This window comes from Oncorhynchus nerka, linkage group LG15 (genome assembly GCF_034236695.1).
Source record: "Oncorhynchus nerka isolate Pitt River linkage group LG15, Oner_Uvic_2.0, whole genome shotgun sequence".
NCBI classification, from domain to species: Eukaryota; Metazoa; Chordata; class Actinopteri; order Salmoniformes; family Salmonidae; genus Oncorhynchus; species Oncorhynchus nerka.
Window position 1 is genome coordinate 36332667 of NC_088410.1, and position 14306 is coordinate 36346972.

Below are 14306 nucleotides of genomic sequence, written 5' to 3' on the forward strand. Positions count from 1 at the left end.
GAGCTGGAAAGTGGGCTGGAAAGTGAGCTGGAAAGTGAGCTGCGTTCAGAGGATCTAGTTGTTTGAGGGTGTGAGCTGGAAAGTGAGCTGGAAAGTGAGCTGCGTTCAGAGGATCTAGTTGTTTGAGGGTGTGAGCTGGAAGCAGGCGTTACACCTACACACTGGCACAACCTAGCATTAATAGTAACATTCCCTGTATCTACTTTCATTGGGAGAGTTCGGCAAAACAGTGAGTGGTTGCAGAAGCTAAATGAGAGGGTTGCGTTTGACACTGCCTCTCGCTGAGAGGGAACATTCTAACCCCTGACACTTAGAGCCTCCTTTGTTTGGGAGCCGGCTATGCCACTTTTAAGATAGCGGGGCCTGGTTAGAGCGTTGGGCCAGTAACCGAAAGGTTGCAGGATCAAATCCCCAAGCTGACAAAGTAAAAAACTGTCGTTCTGCCCATGAACAAGGTAGTTAACCTTACTGTTCCCCAGTAGGCCGTCATTGTAAATAAGAATGTGTTCCTAACTGGCTTGCCTAGATAAATAAATGTTACATTTTAAAAAGTAAAAAATATCTGTGTCAAATAAATGAATTCCTCTTGCCTCAGAGCGATCATTACTGTCTCTTACAAACAAAGGCAGGGAGCATTCTTCTTCTGGCTGCGAGGGCCCGCGGTGAACAATCTTCGACACCGACAACACAGTGAAAGATAACGAAGGGGAAAAAGTAATAATGAATACCTCAGCAGTGCTAGTAGCAGCTGTAGCTGTTCGTCTCACAATTAGTATTCAGTCTCACTCCAGGCAATTGATTAATGTATTCATCTCAGAGGGAGCGAGAGAAGAAGAGGAGAGGGGTGAACAACTAATCTGAGTTATGCCTCGGTAGGTAAGCTCCTGGACTTTATCAGCCCGGGCCAGTAACGACAACCAAGAATGGATGTTTTTTCCCTACTTTTCTCAAAAACACGATATGGTGTAGTGTCGGTAGCTTCCCACCGACAGCCATTAGAGAAATCTGAAGACTACTAATGTATCAGTGGTAAGCCCTGTAGTGAATACTACGGGGTGTCAGGACTGGGGGGGGGGGGGGGGGGGTAACCGGCTTAGGGGGAGAAGCGATGAGCTAGCAACCTATGGCCAAAGCTGGATGTGCTTTGTGCAGTTGACAAGGTAATTAAGGCGGCTCTAGCGTTGCAGTCACCTTGCTGGTACGGAACGAATATGAGATAAGGTTTTGCATGGAAATTCCTCATTAAGAGCGAGAGGGGAATAGTGCTTATGCCACAGGAGTATCGGCCTGTTGAGCGAGGATATATTTTTCCCCCTTAACATGCACCTTCTGGCACTGTGGATGGGCTGCGGTTTCCGGGAAACAGATTGGGGGCAAATGTTGGCAAGCTGGTGATTGCAAAGGGAGGCAATAGGTTTACTGTAGTTATGCGGCGAGGACTTGGTGTACATGTCGAGGCAGAAGTGCTCAAGTGAAGTGCGGAACATTTTGCTCTTGGCAGGCTACATCACAATTGTCCACCGAACCGGTGAGTAACAGTTCACAGGATGCAGACATCTGCAGAGTCTGGAAGAACTCTAGGCTATCTTCATGATCTATATTACACGGTGCAATCAGACACATACTATGTAGCCCGTGGATCTGCACATTACAAATAGAATTAGTATTCAACCAAAATGCCTCCAGAATCTCCATCCAGTCTACTTTATTACAATTCACCTGCATACACTCCATGCCAGCAGAACTGGCCTGAGGCAAAGCAGGAAGTGTTGCCGATGCTGCTGCTCTCCCCGTGTGATTGTACTTCCTGCGGAGGCTATAGCACGAGATTGTCGTGCGAGATTTGCTCGACACACGCTGATGAGGAAAGGCGCTAAGGGGGGAGTGGGGAGTGGGGGGGGGGGGGGATAGGCGCTCGCACTGATAAACAACATGTACGAAACATGTAGAGAGCACGGAGGGCGAGGGGGAATCGGGGGCAAACGGTGCGTGCCAATCACCACCTCGCCAAGAGAAGAGGGTGGCTTTCAAATGGCCTCACGTTTCTAGTGTACTAACGATGACTGTAGTTCCTGATGAAAGGCTAGAGCTTCTATACCTGCCTTCATCACAACTATATTCTCAAATGGTAGAGCACCACTTTCTCGGCCTTCGACTCTCTCTTTGTGCAGTCTGGATGACCAATGATAATGGTTACTGCTAATGGACCACAGTCTTCACATGTTAATGCAGCACCATTTCACTTCTCCATTAACAGCGGTCTCCCCATCTATTGGTCAGGTACACAATGTGTCTCATCCCCTTGTCCCACAAGACAAGTCAATTGCTGTAAGCCCTATAATAACAACGACACTGTGTGCCGTCATTACAATGACTCTTTAGTTATTGTAATGATAGCACACAGTAGACTCTTTAGTTAAACAGCTCTGGTTCTGGCTGGTACTGGGACCCGCTCCATCTCCTTAGCCACGTAGGGAGCTATTACATGAATCTGTCGAGACAGAGTCTGCCTCCCAGACGGCACCCTATTCCCTATATAGCCCACTACTTTTGACCAGAGCCGCATATGCCCTGGACAAAAGTAGTCCACTAAATAGGGAATAGGGTGCAATTTGGGATGCAAGCAGGAACTCAGGGAGGAGGGCTGTAGCTCTTTGTCCCACTAGGGAGACAATACACACTGAGTGAGCTAGCTCTTAGACAAATATAGTACTGAAAGTGAAACATGGCGGTTTGGGGCATAAGAGACTGTCGCCTTGTTATCACTGTAAACTGCAGGGCTGAAATGGGTTTTATAGGGAATTGCCTTTAATCCAGTCGTCTCCAAACAGTATCTTACTTATATTCATGAAATATTCCTCTTTCTTCTTCCTCCTCTCCCTCTGTCATTTGCGTCAAATTACTTCCTTTTCTTTATGCAGAAATTCATTTTAAATGCAGATCTCTCAATTATACCTTCTACTTCCTCTCAATTCATCCCTCTAACAGTCTACAGTAATTCCTCCATTCTCTATCCCTCCTCTATTCTCTATCCCTCCTCCGTTCTCTATCCCTCCTCCGTTCTCTATCCCTCCTCCGTTCTCTATCCCTCCTCCGTTCTCTATCCTTCCTCCGTTCTCTATCCCTCCTCCGTTCTCTATCCCTCCTCCGTTCTCTATCCCTCCTCCGTTCTCTATCCTTCCTCCGTTCTCTATCCCTCCTCCGTTCTCTATCCCTCCTCCGTTCTCTATCCTTCCTCCGTTCTCTATCCCTCATCCGTTCTCTATCCCTCCTCCATTCTCTATCTCTCCTCCATTCTCTATCCCTCCTCCATTCTCTATCCCTCCTCCATTCTCTATCCCTCCTCCATTCTCTATCCCTCCTCCATTCTCTATCCCTCCTCCATTCTCTATCTCTCCTCCATTCTCTATCCCTCCTCCATTCTCTATCTCTCCTCCATTCTCTATCTCTCCTCCATTCTCTATCCCTCCTCCATTCTCTATCTCTCCTACATTCTCTATCCCTCCTCCATTCTCTATCCCTCCTCCATTCTCTATCCCTCCTCCATTCTCTATCCCTCCTCCATTCGCTATCTCTCCTCCATTCGCTATCTCTCCTCCATTCGCTATCCCTCCTCCATTCTCTATCCCTCCTCCATTCTCTATCCCTCCTCCATTCTATATCTCTCCTCCATTCTCTATCCTTCCTCCATTCTCTCTCTCCTCCATTCTCTATCTCTCCTCCATTCTCTATCCCTCCTCCATTCGCTATCTCTCCTCCATTCGCTATCCCTCCTCCATTCTCTATCCCTCCTCCATTCTCTATCCCTCCTCCATTCTCTATCCCTCCTCCATTCTCTATCTCTCCTCCATTCTCTATCCCTCCTCCATTCTCTATCTCTCCTCCATTCTCTATCTCTCCTCCATTCTCTATCCCTCCTCCATTCTCTATCCCTCCTCCATTCGCTATCTCTCCTCCATTCGCTATCTCTCCTCCATTCGCTATCTCTCCTCCATTCGCTATCCCTCCTCCATTCTCTATCCCTCCTCCATTCTCTATCCCTCCTCCATTCTATATCTCTCCTCCATTCTCTATCCTTCCTCCATTCTCTCTCTCCTCCATTCGCTATCCCTCCTCCATTCTCTATCCCTCCTCCATTCGCTATCTCTCCTCCATTCGCTATCTCTCCTCCATTCGCTATCCCTCCTCCATTCTCTAACCCTCCTCCATTCTCTATCCCTCCTCTATTCTATATCCCTCCTCCATTTTCTATCCTTCCTCCATTCTCTCTCTCCTCCATTCTCTATCTCTCCTCCATTCTCTATCCCTCCTCCATTCTCTATCCCTCTTCCATTCTCTATCCCTCCTCCATTCTCTCGTTTCCTCATTCACTTGATTATTTTCTCTGTCTGTAACACGCAGGGCTTGTTGACTCAGTGCGTCTGTAACACGCAGTGCTTGTTGACTCAGTGCGTCTAACACGCAGGGCGGGTTGACTCAGTGCGTCTAACACGCAGGGCAGGTTGACTCAGTGCGTCTGTAACACGCAGGGCTGGTTGACTCAGTGCGTCTGTAACACGCAGGGCTGGTTGACTCAGTGCGTCTGTAACACGCAGGGCTGGTTGACTCAGTGCGTCTAACACGCGGGCTGGAGAGAGAGCGGATTTCAGCAGAGCCCAGTGAGGCAAGGCAAGTGAAAGCTGATAATCCATGGAAGCGAGAGGAGAAGAGGAGACTGTCGGTGTAACAAGGGAATAGGAATTCTACTTATACCCCCACATTGAGAACATGTGACATCAGTGCTGCGCTGGTAACAAAGCTCTCCTGTCGTTTGAGTGGGTAAGTATCTGTGTACAACAATGGACTATCAGCATATATGAGGATATAGTCGAGGTTTCACAAGGTTTCTCTATGTACTATGTGAAAACAAAAGCTTATTTTGAACTGAGTACACTTCCACCCTCACCTCTGGTGTTCTAGAGAATAGCGCCTTGTTACCGCTCTTCCTGGGGGGATTCAAGGTGACAGACTAATGCTAGTCACACTCTGTAATAGTATTTTTGTAGAAAGATTTGGAAGCTCCGATGTATTGGACTAGCATTTTTCTTTCGCCTTGTATCCCCTCAGGAAGAGCGGTAAAGAAGGCGCTATTCTCTCGATTACCAGAGGTGAGGGTGGAAGTAACTCAGTCAAAATAAGCTTTGTGTGTGTGTGTGTGTGTGTGTGTGTGTGTGTGTGTGTGTGTGTGTGTGTGTGTGTGTGTGTGTGTGTGTGTGTGTGTGTGTGTGTGTGTGTGTGTGTGTGTGTGTGTGTGTGTCCGTGTCTTAGCTAGACCAGTGGTTCTGCAAGTGGTGCTCGCCGGCAGAATTAAAGGGCCACTTCTTTCCAGGGCTGACTTAGAGAGAGCAGATGGAACCAGCTCTCCCATCTCTCTCTTCTCCATCTTGTCCCACATTGCTGCTGTAGCCCCATTCATTTTCTGCCAATTCATCTGACACCCACACACACAAACTCCTGTGGTAAACTTCTAGGTTGGACACTCGGCAGCGCTTAATGAGCTCAGTCCAGATGTCTCTCCAGGCAACAGCGCATGAGTGGTTAATTAATCAAGTGTGCTCTCACTCTCTCTCACACACACACACACACACACACACACACACACACACACACACACACACACACACACACACACACACACACACACATACACACACCTCAACACTACAACATGCTCTCTCAGAGTTAGAAGGGCTTTACATCAGATTATCCTCCCTTATGAGTTGTTCATCCTCGGCTAAAGGACCTAAATCGCCTCTTGTTTTTTACTCAGGCAGTGGCGGGACAGCTGCTCGCCAGAGAGGACCCATCCCTGACTTCACAGTTCACACCTCATAGAGTAGGAGACGGTGGCACAGCTCTTTCCCGTCCCGTCATTGGCCTGCAGGCCTCAGTCGAGGTCATGTGACGTCTGCAGTCGGTCAATGTGATAATGAGATTTCTGTGGTGAGATATTAAGCGGCAGTATGCAGCTTTCAGAGCCTCAGCCCCTCACAACAGCCTTCAGAAGACACTTACCAGACCCCTGATGAATCGCCAGGGTTACTGCACATTCGACAAGTGCTGATGTGAGTGAGTCTACCTTCGGTGCTGCTGCAGTGTGTATACAGACCAATGCTCGCTTAGAAGCGATGCAGTACACCGCACTGCACTCATACAGGGATATGTCTCTTTTGTGTGCAGTGCCACAGGGTAGGAGTAATGGTGTTTCTGTGTGACCTACAGTAACACCACACCCACAGCTCCCTCTGACTAGACAACCCTCAACAGACAAACCCCACAGCTTCCTCTGACTAGACAACCCCTAATAGACAAACCCCACAGCTCCCTCTGACTAGACAACCCCTAATAGACAAACCCCACAGCTCCCTCTGACTAGACAACCCCAATAGACAAACCCCATAGCTCCCTCTGACTAGACAACCCCTAATAGACAAACCCCACAGCTCCCTCTGACTAGACAACCCCTAATATACAAACCCCACAGCTCCCTCTGACTAGACAACCCCGAATAGACAAACCCCACAGCTCCCTCTGACTAGACAACCACTAATAGACAAACTCCACAGCTCCACTTAGATAGGGCCAGTGACACACACACACTCACACAAATAGTGTTTTCTCTACCTTCTGTCCGGATGGTGAAGGGGGAGTCCCCAAGCCTCTTGGCTGAGAACTGGCCCCCCAGGGAGGTCATTAGAAAACACAGGCTGAAGAAGCCGATCCCCACCACAAATATCCTGGATGGAGGGGTGGGAGGGAAGACAAGAGAGAGGGAGAGGAGAGAGAACGCATGGACGAGAAGAGGGAGGAGAAGGAGAGAGAGTGGGAGAGAAGTGATGAAAGAGTGCGGGAGGGAGGAACGTGAAAGATTGTTAAGGAGAAGAGAGAAGTATGAAGAGAGAGGACGAAGGGAGGAAGAGAAGAAAGGAACAGTCAGAAAGCAGATCAAGGACAGCAGCACAGTAAAGAACATACATTAGGAAACACAGGCAATTAGACCGACCCAGCTGAGGAAATTACAGTCAAAACGTCAGGGAACATTTTAGTTCCCATCTCCATCCCCCTGCTAACTGGCACCCCCATCCAGGCATCCTCAGGTTCCCCAATTAGGTACAAGCATCTCCTTCCAAAATACAGATAATTGATGTATTGTGTCACGCACACCAGAGATAAAGAGGAGGCTTCCTCCTTCATTCCCCACGGGGCTAAAGGAACGATGCCGGCTGGCTGGCACATTCTGTAACGGACTATGACAGTGAGTAGGGGAGGAGAGGAGTAACCGTTGCCCACGCCTCATTCTACCTAGACATCCCTGTATGCAGAGGACAACAGCCTCTACCCACCACTACTTTAAAATGTGCATGTCTACACAGTCAGAAACAGTATGCCTCTACACTTATGCATTCTCGGAGCAAGTGCATTGAACCGTTATACTACGTACAGTAGCAAATGATGCAGTGCTAGCCACATACTGTATGCCTTTGTTACCGTGCCAGCAGTGGAAAGCTAGAACTCACAATAGCGAGACAAACGATTGAATAATTCATGCTGTAGCTTGACTCTGAAGCGGAGCGAGTGGAGTTTGCTAGAACGCTGGATTCCGTGAAAGTTTTGACACTCCATGAACAGTAAACAGCATTGTCATGCGAGTTCAGATTTAACATACTGGGATAATTGCAAGATATTGAATGTAGAACGATGCTGTCAGGAGTGATAAAGAACGGGGGGGCTCAGTCCGGCTTTCAACTTACTCTTGAAAGCTGTGATTGTGGAACGTGAAAGGTACAATTTTGAAATTGAGTATTGCATCATTAGTATTGCATCATCAGTTGTCCTCTTGTCATATCAGTCATTGCATCCCTTTAGAGAGCTATTTATAACTTGTCGGAATTGTCCAGATCAACCAGCCCATGTCAGCTAATGTATTTTAGCCCATAGATTTGTTTGTCATGTTCGAGTCACTCAAATATCTTATGAATACACATTAGACATGGCAAGACATATAGAAAGTGAGCGTTAAAAATGACATATTGTCTCTTCGCCCCGTGAACAAAATGTGTAGAATTGCATAAAATAAGCTTTAAAACCTGCTAAATGTTCTCTCCGCCAACAAGAGGGGTAACAGTTTGTGTCATGAACAGTGCTTGTGCATATACAAACAGACGTGGTGTGCACCCACAGGGGGGGGGGCTCGGGATGTTCCCCAATGGTGGAAGGGGGAGGGGGGCTGAGCGAAAAGGTTTTAGGAACCCCTGATTTAGACAGAGCATAATGACAGAATAAGCAGCTGAGGTAGGGAAACCATACAAATATCAGCCTAGAACAAACAGCATGGAGACATTCATTATTGACTGTAGATATTTCTTTTTCCCCGGGAAATGGAACATTGTGAAATATTACATCCATCTGCTCCAGCATACTGTGCGAGTACGTCTGGATGATTCAATCGCTGTCTGGGGGAGCGGAGAGACGAATCCTGTAACAGATTTGAATCCTATAACATATTTTTTTATCTGGCGAGGGGGGGGGGGGGGGGGGTTGGATTACAGCGGGGTGTATCTTGGATTATCGTCCAGTAGCCATAACTGGGATTGGGATTATTTACCTGGCTATGACCATCTGGTCACAAAGATATTTGAGAAAGTCATAGAGTTGTGGGGTGCGTCCTAGTACTGTTGAATGACTTCATTTTCTGTTCCCTTTCCTTTGGGCCACTGACCATAGGCAGGTACAGTAGTTAACAGTGGTGGAGGCTGAGGGGAGAACGGCTCATAATAATGAGTAGCGGAACCAATGGAATGGCAGCAAGCAGCTGGAAACCATGGAAACCATGTGTTTGATGTATTTGATACCAAATCACTCCGACCATGCTGCTTCTACCAATCCATGTCGTTCAGGTCCGTGAGTAAACTAAGGGAAATAAGGGGACAAGGACAGCAATGTAATACTATGGGGACACAGTCAAACTCAGAGGGAACAGGAGCTGATTAAATGGAAAAAGCAAAGGGCTCAAGTCAACTTCTCTTTATAATCCCTCATTTCCCAAACTTCTCCCTGTGACCTTTGGGCTTCTTTGGGCTCTATAATCCTGAACACGGCCATATGGAGTGTGTGTGTGTGTAATGTGTGTATGCATAAGTATGCTTTGCCATGGGCACGTGTACGTTGTCCCTAATGCTTCTGCATGGTGATGCAGTGTTCTTTTCAATGATGTGTGCTTCCGAGTGCATGTCTGTCAAAGCACTGCGCCCCAGTCCCGTCTCAGGGCGATCGATTCCATCTTTCCTCCCTTATTGTTTATCCCTATTTCAAAGCCCCTCCACGAGGGTGATAGAGGACCTGAGGGTGATAGAGGACCTGAGGGTGATAGAGGACCTGAGGGTGATAGAGGACCTGAGGGTGATAGAGGGCCTGAGGGTGATAGAGGACCTGAGGGTGATAGAGGACCTGAGGGTGATAGAGGACCTGAGGGTGATAGAGGGCCTGAGGGTGCTAGAGGACCTGAGGGTGATAGAGGACCTGAGGGTGATAGAGGGCCTGAGGGTGATAGAGGACCTGAGGGTGATAGAGGACCTGAGGGTGATAGAGGACCTGAGGGTGATAGAGGACCTGAGGGTGATAGAGGACCTGAGGGTGATAGAGGACCTGAGGGTGATAGAGGGCCTGAGGGTGATAGAGGACCTGAGGGTGATAGAGGACCTGAGGGTGATAGAGGGCCTGAGGGTGATAGAGGACCTGAGGGTGATAGAGGACCTGAGGGTGATAGAGGACCTGAGGGTGATAGAGGACCTGAGGGTGATAGAGGACCTGAGGGTGATAGAGGGCCTGAGGGTGATAGAGAGCTGATAATAAAGGAGGATTAGACACAGAGCCTGCCGGACTCCTCTCTAATTAAAACGCTTAAAGTAAATACTTGGGTCGGGTAATTGGATCAGACGCACAGATCCGCTATCTCCTAATTGGCTTGCCGCACGTACCTACGCTTATCAGATCTCGCCCCCAGGTTGATTGAAGTGAACCGGCGGTTGGGTTGTTTGGTGCTCAGCAGACTGTTTTGGAATAATTTGGTAGGCTGTTTTTTTCTGCAGTCTTATTGTTACTGATGTTAATGGGACAATTAGGATTGCCCTCTGTATAATGATTTTTTTAATGATTTGTTTTGAATGGAGGCTAGTTCACAGAGGCAGACCAATTCTGACATTTTTTACCACTAATTGGTCTTTTGAGGGTAGTTGATTTTTTTCCCTAGTTTACATTCCCTCTTCTGCTCGTATTTTCCATATAAGCAATGGCTTTACTTACTTTTGTTATTACCCTTAGAAACCAAACCTTGTGAAGGTATGGTGTGGCTATTATTAAGCTTTAGCTACTGCAGGCCTATGATATGAAGGCAGTGTGCCACGGCGCTCCAACTGACTATGACGGTTGAACATGAGGTGAGGAAGACTGTTTCAGGCCTACCAGAGTTACTCCTATAATCTAACAATATAATGATTATCTTTATACAAAACAAATATTTAAAAAAAAATCTTTATCTATATATGTATTTTTTAAATGACATTTTCTTTTTATATATATATATATATATTAATCCAAACTGTGCAGTGGCCAATTGAGGAATGAAAAGAGACATCTGTTAAAAAACACTAAAAAGTTTAACGACATTCGGAGATTGCCAAGCCTTCGATACTGAGTAGGGAGGGATGTGCTTTCTGTTTGTCTAGATTGACAGTCTATTTAGTGTAGTGTTGAAGTGATATTGAAGTGCCCAAAGTCAATATACGTTGTTTCATTGGTTGCGTGTTGCATTGACACAAAAACCTGTTGGTGGAAAATGTGTTGCATATATTTTATATAATTAGAAATATAGCATCAAAATGTTGAAAATGTGATTGCCTGCAGTCGGCTCTGATCGTAGTGTAATCTAAATGCAGCCTGATTGAACCTCAAATCTGCACACTAGGATTTGAGGTCAAAGCCTTTGAACCAGAGAAAATGATAAGGGGTTATAAAAAATATAAACATTTTTACAGAATGGAGAATTTATATCAATGTTAACCCCTTGGGGGACAGGCCGAGACAACGGAGAAAATCCGGATGCACTAGAGACTGACTTGTTACTCCAATGGTTAACATGTATAAAATACCCCCTTCATATCTACAGTACAGTGCCTTCAGAAAGTATAAGTGCCTTATAAGTGCCTTCAGACTTATTCCACATTTTCTTGTGTTACAGCTTGAATTCAAAATTGATTCAATATCATCTGTTCACCCATCTACACACAATACTCCATAATGACAAAGTGCAAAACATATTTTTAGACATTTTTCCTAATTTGTGCAAATTAAATACAGAAATGGCTCATTTACATAAGTATTCACACCCCTCAGTCAATACTTTGTAGAAGCATCTTTGGCAGCGATTAAAGCTGTGAGTCTTTATGGGTAAGTCTCTAAGAGCTTTCTACACCTGGATTGTGCAACATTAGCCCATTATTTATTTTTTTATTCTTCAAGCTCTGCCAAATTGGTTGTTGATCATTTCTAAACAACCATTTTCAGGTTTTGCCATAGATTTGAAGTAGATTTAAGTCTAAACTGTAACTCGGTCACTCAGGAACCTTCTTTTTAAGCATTTCAGTATCGATTTGGCCTTGTGTTTTAGGTTATTGTCCTGTTGAAAAAATGTATTAATCTCCCAGTGCCTGGTGGGAAGCAGACTGAAGCAGGTTTTCCTCTAGGATTTGACCTGTGCTTAACTCCATTCCGTTTATTTTTTATTCTGAGAAACGCCCCAGTCCTTAACCACTACAAGCATACACATAACATGATGCAGCCACCACTCTGCTTGAAAATATGAAGAGTGGTACTCAGTCATGTCAATTGCATTGACAAATGTTATGCTGAATTACTTCAGTGCCCCGTTGTAAACAGGATGCATTATTTTCACTGAGTTAAAGGTTAGTATTGTGGAGTAACTACAATGTTGTTGATCTGTCCTCAGTTTCCCCCGATCACAGCCATAAACTCTAACCGTTTTAAAGTCACCATTGGCCTCATGGTGAAATCCCTGAACGGTGTATTTCCTCTCCGGCAACTGAGTTAGGAAAGACGCTTGTATCTTTGTAGTGGTGGACTAGGTGTATCGAAAAACATGACTCGATTTTGACATTATGGGGTATTGTGTGTAGGTCCTGGTCAAAAGTAGTCCACTATATAGGGAATATGGTGCCATTTGGGAATATGGTGCCATGCTAATGAAGCAAACCAAGCGATAAGCATCTTATTACCGCTCGTTAGCTCGCTAGGTTGATAATGCGCTTTGCGTGCTTCCTGTTGACATACGGATACAGCTGTGAACACGGGAATGTAATCTCTAATTTAATCTAGTTTCTCTGTTAGAGGAGGGGAAAAAACAGCTGGTGTTGTCGGGAGACTCCGTCAACAGATTACCAAACACACTCACGCGCATGCAGGATGGTGGATGAAAACACCCATGCAGGCACACGTACTGCTGCCAATTTATCCGTTTATTGCAATATAATTATGGTCAGGGATTAAGTGTAGCCTATAGACATGCTGGTGATTCAATACATTAATTATCGTCATTGATTAGGTTAAATGACAAATAACCTTTAAGTTAAATAACAATAAATTGGGTTTTTAAAAAGAAATGTGCTATTCCATGACACTATATTCATTTGTAACACACGTGCCGGGTGTAATAAATGAATACCAAAGCCTAGAGTGGAAATATTAGGCTACACATTATTTGTCTCTTACCTGAAAGGTTTGAACGTCACAAGCCATCTTCTAACCATTATTTTACCGTCGATGTTGCCAGTAATCATTTCCCAAAACACGCAACCAAACAAGCGACCCCCGACATCGTTAACCTCGCAAACTGGGCCTCAACTAGGTGCTGAAACTGCTGCACGCCGCCTGCGTTTTAGGGATTCAACGTTTTAGGGGTTCAACTCCGAGAAAATAGTCAGATGTAAGATTTTGTCCATAAGTTTTCGTTTAATTGAATCCGCGAACAGTATCTTAAACCAGAGTTCTGACTTCTTGAAATCTGAGCGAAGTCTGTGTTTTTAATCCTACGATTTAGATTTGCATTTGGTTACTTTGCAAAATCTCGATTTTAGTCGCTGCAGATTGTCCGGGTAACTGGAACGATATGGTCTGTCGCGTATTAGAGCAGCATTCCTCAAAGCAGATGTGGAAGAAAATTTAGACCGAATCAGTGCAACTTGGTCTCCAAAATCCCTGTTCCCAATATGTACACTCAGAGAACGAAGTCTACTGGGTGCCTTTCCTCCCTGAAGAAAGCAATGAACTAATGCGCCTAGGAGCGTTTGTCCTCCCGTATCCTTTGAGGGCTTTACTCAACCTCCTTTCCACGCGAGTGCTTTTTGGTGTCTGGTTCGGGAGGGTTGAGAAATTGAGGTGCGTTTGATAGTTAGGGTGCTACCTTAAGCACACGATTCGTTATAGCGCCATCTACGGTTTTTGTTCAAGACACCTTGTGCCACCAGTGACATTTATATCAATTAAAGTTTTGCTGACTTAGATAATTATTGTGCAAAAATAGACAATTTCGTTACCATGCCTTCCTTGCATTGGTAATTGTATAATATTGCATATTGTAAAACTATTTATCCGGTAGCTCTTTCAAACAAATATTTGTGTAAACTACTCATATTCCAATATCTCTTCAAATAAATGCCACGCTGATAGCCCATCCAGCGGCGGAGATGTTCACCCTCCGTTATAGCTGTCGCTGTCTATTTCAGGACCATGGACAGCGACCAAACTCTACGTCGATTCGGATGCAACAGTGACACCCAGCGGTCACTTGAACGGCGAACATAGATTCACTTCATAATAACGACATTCCCTTATATTATACTGCAATGTTGCTTCATTGGTATAGTGTTTATATATGCATCCTGAATACACTGAGTTGTCCTCTATTAAGGTAAGAAGTTAGTGGTTTGATTAACTATAAACTTGTAAACGGACACTGAATTTGTGGCATTTCATCTAGGGAAGATACAGTAAATCTTTGAGCTGCTCAAACCGCTGAACGTGAAACTATCATCAGAATTTAATCTGACACACAATAAGCTATAAGACTACTCTGCTCATTCCCTGTGGGCCCGGAATGGGCCAGGGTATAAAAAACAACACCAAAAAGGAGAGAAAATCATATTCAGACACATCACAAGTCCCTTCACACTTTCCAGCTCTCTGAATCACTGGTG

At 45.5% G+C, this 14306-nt stretch overlaps 1 protein-coding gene across 1 annotated transcript in view; it reads right to left on the minus strand.

Moving 5' to 3' along the window:
- LOC115142587 (alpha-1,6-mannosylglycoprotein 6-beta-N-acetylglucosaminyltransferase B-like) overlaps positions 1-13473 on the minus strand; it is a 155978-nt gene extending 142505 nt beyond the window's left edge. The window contains exons 1-2 of the mRNA XM_065001553.1: positions 12823-13473; positions 6664-6776 (exon numbers count right to left, since the gene is read on the minus strand). Of these exons, the coding sequence (XP_064857625.1) occupies positions 6664-6776; positions 12823-12890 (181 nt within the window). The 5' untranslated portion in view covers positions 12891-13473. The remainder of the gene's footprint in view (positions 1-6663; positions 6777-12822) is intronic.
- Between the last annotated feature and the right edge of the window lie 833 nt (positions 13474-14306).